At 53.3% G+C, this 8,978-nt stretch overlaps 1 protein-coding gene across 1 annotated transcript in view; it reads left to right on the top strand.

The window, feature by feature from the left end:
• itpr2 (inositol 1,4,5-trisphosphate receptor, type 2) overlaps nt 1-8,978 on the top strand; it is a 222,025-nt gene that overhangs the window by 129,655 nt on the left and 83,392 nt on the right. Inside the window, 2 exon segments of the mRNA XM_078420082.1 lie at nt 2,319-2,519; nt 7,296-7,547. Of these exon segments, the coding sequence (XP_078276208.1) occupies nt 2,319-2,519; nt 7,296-7,547 (453 nt within the window).

Genomic DNA, 8,978 nt, shown 5'->3' with positions numbered 1-8,978 from the left:
TGCGCTGTATCTCTAAACAACTAAGATAAGTACACAATTGTACTTATTGTATTGGCACAGACAAAGTTACAGAGGTCCCATCTAGTGCCAGCCACTGCATTGGCAGCAGGCCTACCACCCACCCCCCCCCCCTCCCCTACCACTGCCCCCCCCTCCCCAACACTGTCCCCCCCTCCCCAACACTGCCTCCCCTCCCACACCACTGGGTCCCCCCTCTCCCCCACCACTGTGCCCACCACCACTGCCCCCCCCTCCCACCACTGGGTCCCCCCCACTGTGTCCCCCCACCACTGGGTCCCCTCCTCCCCCAACACTGGGTCCCCCCTCCCCAACACTGGCCCCTCCCCCACCACTGGGTCCCCCCCACTGTCCCCCCACCACTGGGTCCCCCCCTCTCTCCCACCACTGGGTTCCCCCCTCCCCCTGCCTTTTGTTCTCGGCGGCCCACCTTGCTGGCGGGACCCTCCTCGGTGGCCCTCCACTGGGGGCCCGTCGTTGTTCTCTGGAGCCCGTCTTTGTTCTCTGTGGCCCTCCACTGGGGTCCGTCTTTGTTCTCTGTGGCCCTCCACTGGGGTCCGTCTTTGTTCTCTGGGGTCCGTCTTTGTTCTCGGTGGCCCTCCACTGGGGCCCGTCTTTGTTCTCGGTGGCCCTCCACAGGGGTCCGTCTTTGTTTTCTGTGGCCCTCCACTGGGGGCCCGTCGTTGTTCTCTGGAGCCCGTCTTTGTTCTCTGTGGCCCTCCACTGGGGCCCGTCTTTGTTCTCTGTGGCCCTCCACTGGGGTCCGTCTTTGTTCTCTTTGGCCCTCCACTGGGGTCCGTCTGTTCTCGGTGGCCCACCACTGGGGCCCGTCTTTGTTCTCTGTGGCCCTCCACTGGGGCCTGTCTTTGTTCTCGGTGGTCCTGCCATGCCTGGCCCCCTCGTTGATCTCGCCGGGCCTCCTGGCTCTGGGAGGCGCGGCTCCCGTTGCCGCCAGTGGCTCGGGGCTGATCCGGAGACCGCGGTGGGTGAGCCGGGTCTACCGGGCACGTACTCCGTCACCGGTCCCACGAGCTCGGCCTTTACCAGGCAACAGGCTCATCAGTTTGCAGGCAAATTCCCGACTGCACAAGGAGAGGTCGGAAAACCATAATTTGTTGGGATTTACCCTCCACCTCTAAGGGCGGCACGTTGGCGCCCCACACATTTACACAAGCCTACGCACACTGGGGACAATTTACACTAATACCAAGTGCACCAACCCAAGCCAGTTAACTACAAACCTACACGTCTTTGGAGTGTGGGAGGAAACCAAAGATCTCCGAGAAAACCCACGCAGGTCACGGGGAGAACGTACAAACTTCGTACAGACAGCACCCGTGGTCGGGATTGAACCCGGGTCTCTGGCACTGCATTCGTTGTAAGGCAGCAACTCTACCGCTGGACCACCGTGCCGCACAATGTGTACTGCTGGGTTGTGCGCAAAACAAGGCATTTCAATGTATCTCGGTACCCAGATACATGGGACAATAAAGTATCATTCATTCGTTCATTCATTCATTCATTCATCATCATATCATATCATATCATATATATACAGCCGGAAACAGGCCTTTTCGGCCCACCAAGTCAGTGCCGCCCAGCGATCCCCGTACATCAACACTATCCTACACCCACTAGGGACAATATTTACATTCACCCAGCCAATTAACCTACATACCTGTACGTCTTTGGAGTGTGGGAGGAAACCGAAGATCTCGGAGAAAACCCACGCAGGTCACGGGAGAACGTACAAACTCCTTACAGTGCAGCACCCGTAGTCAGGATCGAACCTGAGTCTCCGGCGCTGCATTCGCTGTAAAGCAGCAACTCTACCGCTGCGCTACCGTGCCGCCCCTTCATTTCTTCATTCATTCATCCATTCATTCATTCATTCATCCATTAATTCATTCATTCATCCATTCATTTCTTCATCCATTCATTCATTTCTTCATTTCTTCATTCATCCATTCATTCATCCATTTGTTCATTTCTTTATTCATTCATTCATTCATTCATTCAGTCCTTCATTCATTTCTTCATTTATTCATCCATCCATTCCTTCATTCATTCCTTCATCCATTCATTCATTTCTTCATTCATTCATTCATTCATTCATTTCTTCATTTCTCCATTCATCCATTCATTCATTCATTCATTCATTCATTCATTCATTCATTCATTCATTCATCCATTCATCCATTCCCCAGAGAGTGTAGGCTGAAGGTGGGGGGGGGGGGGGGGAGATGGCGTTGGCCTTGACCGTTGCTGCATTGATGGTTGCACCACGTTAATCCTTGCAGCTGCAGGAGGCGGAGACGGTGCGGCACATCTTCCTGAGCAACTACCACCTGTGCAACGAGATCAGCGAGAGGGTGGTGCAGCACTTTGTGCACTGCATCGAGACACACGGGCGGCACGTCATGTATCTCAAGTTCCTGCAGACCATCATCAAGGCCGACGGGAAGTACGTCAAGAAGTGTCAAGACATGGTGATGACTGAGGTAACAACATGGCCGCTGATGGAGGGAGGGAGGGAGGGAGAGGGAGAGGGAGGAAGTGAGAGAGGGAGGGAGGGAGGGAGGAAGTGAGAGAGGAAGGGAGCAAGAGAGGGAGGGTGGATGGGAGGGAGGGAAGAAGGGAAAGGGAGGGAGGGTGAAGGAAGGAGGGATTGAGCGAGGGAGGAAGGGAGGGAGGGAGGGAGAGGGAGAGGGAGGAAGTGAGAGAGGGAGAGAGGGAGGGAGGGAGAGTGGGTGTGAGGGAGGGAGGAAGGGAGAGTGGGTGGGAGGGAGGAAGGGAGAGTGGGTGTGAGGGAGGGAGGAAGGGAGAGTGGGTGGGAGGGAGGAAGGGAGAGTGGGTGGGAGGGAGGGAGGGAGGGAGGGAGGGAGGGAGGGAGGGAGAGTGGGTGGGAGGGAGGGAGGGAGAGTGGGTGGGAGGGAGGGAGGACGGAATGAATACTTTATTGTCACATGTAACAAGTCATAGTGAGATTCTTTGCTTGCGTACCCAAGATATGCAACTAGTCGCCCATAAAGGGCGCGGACAGAGTTACAAAGTTATCTGCGCCTGGTCCCTCTTTGCTCTCCCCCCATCTCCTCGTCCCCCTCCCTCATGGCAGTCCCCCCAAGCCAGGTCCTCCATTGCTCCTCCATGTTTACCAGGATGATACCAGAGGAGGTTTACAAGAATGATCCCAGGAATGAGGGCATTCACCCATGATGAGCGTTTGTCGGCACTGGGCCTGTACTCGCTGGATGAGGGGGGGACCTCATTGAAACTTACAGAATAGTGAAAGGCTTGGATGGAGTGGATGTGGAGAGGATGTTTCCACCAGTGGGAGAGTCTAGGACTAGAGGTCACAGCCTCAGAATTAAAGGACGTTCCTTTAGGAAGAAGATAAGGAGGAATTTCTTTATTCGGAGGGTGGTGAATCTGTGGAATTCATTGCCGTAGAAGGCTGTGGAGGCCAAGTCCATGGATAAGGCAGAGATGGATAGATTCTTGATTAGTACAGGTGTCAGGGGTTATGGGGAGAAGGCAGGAGAATGGGGTTGAGAGGGAAAGATGGTGGTGTAGACTTGATGGGCAGAATGGCCTTTTGCTGCTCCTATCCCTTATGAACTTATGAAAATGTCAGTGGGGTCGGGCAGGGTTACATAAAATGAAATAAAACCATAACACCCCAAATTGGGCTCGGACTTTCTTCCAAGCGCTGACAATAAGATCATAAGATTATTATCATAAGGGCGGCACGGTGGCGCAGCGGTAGAGTTGCTGCCTCACAGCGCCAGAGACCTGGGTTCCATCCTGACCACGGGTGCTGTCTGTACGGAGTTTGTACGCTCTCCCCGTGACCATGTGCATTTTATCCGGGTGCTCCGGTTTCTTCCCACACTCCAAAGGCGTGCAGGTTTGTAGATTAATTGGCTGCTGTAAATTGTAAATGGTCCCGAGTGTGTGGGATAGTGTTAGTGGTGAGCGGTGGTTGGCATGAGCTGTAAAGACTATATCTTCATAGAATGTGCCTCTGAAGTCTAAAGCTCATACAGTATAACGTAGGAGCACAATTAGGCCATTCGGCCCATCGAGTCTGCTCCGCCATTCAATCATGGCTGATCCATCTCTCTCATTCTCCGGCATTCTCCCATAACCCCTGACACCCGCACTAATCAAGAACCTGTCAATCTCTGCCTTAAATATATCCACTGACTTGGCCTCCACAGCCCTCTGTGGCAATGAGTTCCACAGATTCACCACACTCTGAGTGAAGAAATTCTTCCTCATCTCCTTTCTAAAGGTACGTCCTTTTATTCTGAGGCTGTGTTCTCTCATCCTAGACTCTCCCACTAGTGGAAACATCCTCTCCACATCCACTCTTATCCAGGCCTTTCACTATTCTGTATGTTTCAATGAGGTCCCCCCTCATCCTTCTAAACTCCAGCGAGTACAGGCCCAGTGCTGACAAACGCTCATGATATGTTAACTCAATCATTCCTGGGATCATTCTCGTGAAGCTCCTCTGGTCCTAGATACTCCCACTAGTGGAAACAGCCTCTCCACATCCACTCTATCAAGGGCAACAGCGGTAGAGTTGCTGCTTTACAGCGAATGCAGCGCCGGAGACTCAGGTTCGATCCTGACTATGGGTGCTGCACTGTAAGGATTTTGTACGTTCTCCCCGTGACCTGCGTGGGTTTTCTCCGAGATCTTCGGTTTCCTCCCACACTCCAAAGACGTACAGGTATGTAGGTTAATTGGCTGGGTAAATGTAAAAAAAAATAATAATAAAAAAATTGTCCCTAGTGGGTGTAGGATAGTGTTAATTTACGGGGATCACTGGGCGGCACGGACTTGGAGGGCCGAAAAGGCCTGTTTCCGGCTGTATGTATATGATATGATGATGATATGATGATGAATGAGTCCTGATAAAATCTTGGAGCGACTTATGCTTCATTACTACATGTCTTTTGTTGCGTGATAGATATATGTGGTGTTACCTCATGTATTATTAAGGGGTTGGACACGTTAGAGGCAGGAAACATGTTCCCAATGTTGGGGGAGTCCAGAACAAGGGGCCACAGTTTAAGAATAAGGGGTAGGCCATTTAGAACGGAGATGAGGAAAAACTTTTTCAGTCAGAGAGTTGTGAATCTGTGGAACTCACTGCCTCAGAAGGCAGTGGAGGCCAAGTCTCTGAATGCATTCAAGAGAGAGCTAGATAGAGCTCTTAAGGATAGCGGAGTCAGGGGGTATGGGGAGAAGGCAGGAACGGGGTACTGATTGAGAATGATCAGCCATGATCACATTGAATGGCGGTGCTGGCTCGAAGGGCCGAATGGCCTCCTCCTGCACCTATTGTCTATTGTCTATTGTATTCTGCCTTGCCACCCACAGTGTTGGCACAGTGTCAGTCTGAAGAAGGGTCTCGACCCGAAACGTCACCCATTCCTTCTCTCCCGAGATGCTGCCTGACCTGCTTAGTTACTCCAGCATTTTGTGAATAAATACCTTCGATTGATTACCTGATAACTCGACATCAACAGTATTTACATCTCACTCACTCGCAACAGCAGTCTAGTTTAGTTTAGTTTAGTTTAGAGATACAGTGCGGAAACAGTCCCGTTGGCCCACTGAGTCCGTGCCGACCAGCGATCACCCCGTGCATTAGTTCTATCCTCCACAAGAGGGAAGATTTCCAATTTCTACTGAAGCTAAACCTGCACGTCTTTGGAATGCGGGAGGAAACCGTAGCACCCGGGGAAAACCCACGCGGTCACGGGGAGAACGTACAAACTCTGTGGCCGGGATTGTACCCGGGTCTCTGGCGCTGTGAAGCAGCAACTCTACCGCTGTGCCACCGTGCCGACATCACTTCTACCGCATTGTGTGAGTGGAATGTCCCCTCGCAAGGAGTTCAGGAAAAACGATCTCTGTTCAAGGGGGTTTCCTCCCACATTCCTAAGACGGGCAGGTTTAGCATCAGTAAAAATCAGAAATTTTCCCTGCTCTACCGCTGTGCCAGAGACCCCGGTTCGATTCTGGCTACGGGGGCTGTCTGTCCGGAGTTTGCACGTTCTCCCCGTAACCGCGTGGGTTTCCTCCGGGTGCTCCGGTTTCCTCCCACGCTCGTACAGGTTTGTAGGTTAATTGGCATCTGTAAAACTGGTCGAATCGTCCCTAGTGAGTGTAGGATAGTGCCAGTGTACGGGGTGATCGCTGGTTGGCATAGACTTGGTGGGCCGAAGGGCCTGTTTCCACGCTGTTTTCTCCAGTCTAAAGTCTATACCAGTCAGCAGAATACACGTTATTACAATGTCCACAATGTACAGATACACAATCAAGGAAATAAGTGTAGGAAGGCTCGATTGACCGCAGGAGGACAAAGCAGGGAAGAAGATTGAACGTTTATTTGGCCTTCCATCACAGTGAGGAATGTGAAGGAGTCACTGTGGTGGATGTTCATGTTAAAATGTATTGTGTGTGTCCTGTTGCTTTTTATTGGTATGACTATATGGCAAATCAAGTTCCTCGTATGTTGCAAAACATACTTGGCTAATAAAGTATAATTACGATGATTATGATGATGATGATTATGATGAAGGAACTGCAGATGCTGGTTTTAACCGAAGATAAACACAACATGCTGGAGTAACTCAGCGGGACAGGCAGCACTTTTGGAGAGAAGGAACGGGGACGTTTCGGGTTGAGACGAGAAGGGTCTCGACCCGAAACGTCACCCATTCCTTCTCTCCAGAGACGCTGCCTGTCCCGCTGAGTTACTCCAGCTTGTTGTGTCTGTAAAGGGAATGAGGTTTTGTGCCAGATGAGGGGAGAGGGGGTGGGTGGGAGTGAGGGAAGGAGGGAGTGAGGGAGGGTGGGTGGGTGGGAGGGAGTGAGTGAGGGAGGGAGGCAAGGGTGGGAGTGAGGGAGGGAGAGAGGAAGGGAGGGAGGGAGGAAGTGAGGGTGGGTGGGAGAGAGGGTGGGTGGGAGGGAGGGTGGGTGGGTGTGAGTGAGGGAGGGAGGGAGGGAGAGAGGAAGGCAGGAGGCGAGGGTGGGTGGGTGGGAGTGAGTGAGGGAGGGAGGAAGGGAGGAAGCGAGGGTGGGTGGGAGGAAGGGAGGGAAGGAGGGAGGGAGGGTGGGAGGGAGGGAGGAAGGGAGGAAGCGAGGGTGGGTGGGAGTGAGGGAGGGAGGGAGGGAGCGAGGGAGGGAGGGAGTGTTGTGTCTGTGTGGGGACTGAGGTTCCGTGCCTGATGAAGGGTGTGTCCTGGGTGTGCCCACAGCTGGCGAATGGAGGGGAAGACGTCCTGGTCTTCTACAATGATCGAGCCTCCTTCCCTGTGCTGCTGCAAATGATGTCGTCGGATCAGGAGCGGTGCGATGAGAATGGTGCCCTACATTACCACGTCACCCTGGTGGAGCTGCTGGCCGCCTGCACCGAGGGCAAGAACGTCTACACTGAAATCAAGTGCAACTCCCTGCTGCCCCTGGACGACATCGTGAGGGTGGTGACCCACGACGACTGCATACCTGAGGTAGGGGCGGCCTCACCCATCAGCCCTCCTGACGGCACGCTGTGTCGCTCACGGTAACGTTCGGAGAGGGGCTTGGGGAGCGGGAGGAAACATCGCTGGGCCGAATGGCCCGGGCCACATCGATGGGCCAAATGGCCTTGGCCATATCGATGGGCTGAGTGGACTGGGCCATATCGATGGGCCGAAATGACTGGGCCATATCGATGGGCCGAATGGACCGGGCCATATCGAGGGGCTGAATGGCCCGGGCCATATCGATGGGTCGAATGGCCTGGGTCATATCGATGGGTCGAATGGCCTGGGCTATATCAAGGGGCCAAATGGCTTGGACCATATCGATGGGTCGAATGGCCTGGGTCATATCGCTGGGCCGAATGGCCTGGGCCATATCGATGGGCCGAGTGGACCGGGCCACATCGATGGGCCGAATGGCTTAGCTCTGCTCCTCTGCCTTGTGAAACCCTTATGAAACATGGATATCACATTCAGAACCTTTATCCCCCAGGGTGGTGGGGGTATGGAACGAGCTCCTGGAGGAGGTAGTTGGGGCAGGGACTATCGCAACGTTTGGGCAGGTACATGGATAGGACAGGTTGAGAGGGGTATGGGCCAAAGGTAGGCAGGTGGGACTAGTGTAGATGGGACATGTTGGCCGGTGTGGGCAAGTTGGGCCGAAGAGCCTGTTTCCACTTTATGTCACTCTGTGACTAGGATGGAAATGTCAAAGACTGGAACTCATGGTTTTACGGTGAGATGGGCCAAGTGGCACGGAGATGGGCCAGGTGGCACGGAGATGTACGGGACACATTTGTTTTACACAGAGCAGTGGGTGCCCAAAACGCAATGCCAGAGTGGTGGTGGAAGCAGAAACGATGGTGGCATTAAAGAGGCTTTTTTACAGGCACATATACAGTGAGCGTTTGACGGCACTGGGCCTGTACTCGCTGGAGTTTAGAAGGATGAGGGGGGACCTCATTGAAACTTCCCAAAAGGTGGAAAGGCCTGGATAGAGTGGACGGGGAGAGGATGTTTCCACTAGTGGGAGAGTCTTGGACCAGAGGCCACAGTCTCAGAATAAAAGGACGTACCTTTAGAACGGGGACGAGGAGGAATGTCTTTAGTCAGAGGGTGGTGAATCTGTGGAACTCATTGCCACAGACGGCTGTGGAGACCAAGTCAGTGGGTATTTTTAAGGCGCAGATTGACAGATTGTTGATCGGTACGGGTGTCAGGGGTTTGGGGGAAAAGGCAGGAGAATGGGGTTGAGATGGAAAAATAGATTGAACGGCGTATTAGACTTGATGGGCCGAATGGCCTGATTCTGCTCCTGTGCCTTGTAAAACCCTTATGAAACATGGATACGGATCATGTGCAGGCAGCGGAGATTAGTTTCACTTGACGTCGGGCTCGGCATGGACATTGTGGGCCGAA

This window comes from Rhinoraja longicauda, chromosome 23, assembly GCF_053455715.1.
Source record: "Rhinoraja longicauda isolate Sanriku21f chromosome 23, sRhiLon1.1, whole genome shotgun sequence".
Taxonomy (NCBI): domain Eukaryota; kingdom Metazoa; phylum Chordata; class Chondrichthyes; order Rajiformes; family Arhynchobatidae; genus Rhinoraja; species Rhinoraja longicauda.
Note: the sequence above shows the minus strand (reverse complement) of the source record. Positions and strands in the feature narration are given on the sequence as shown.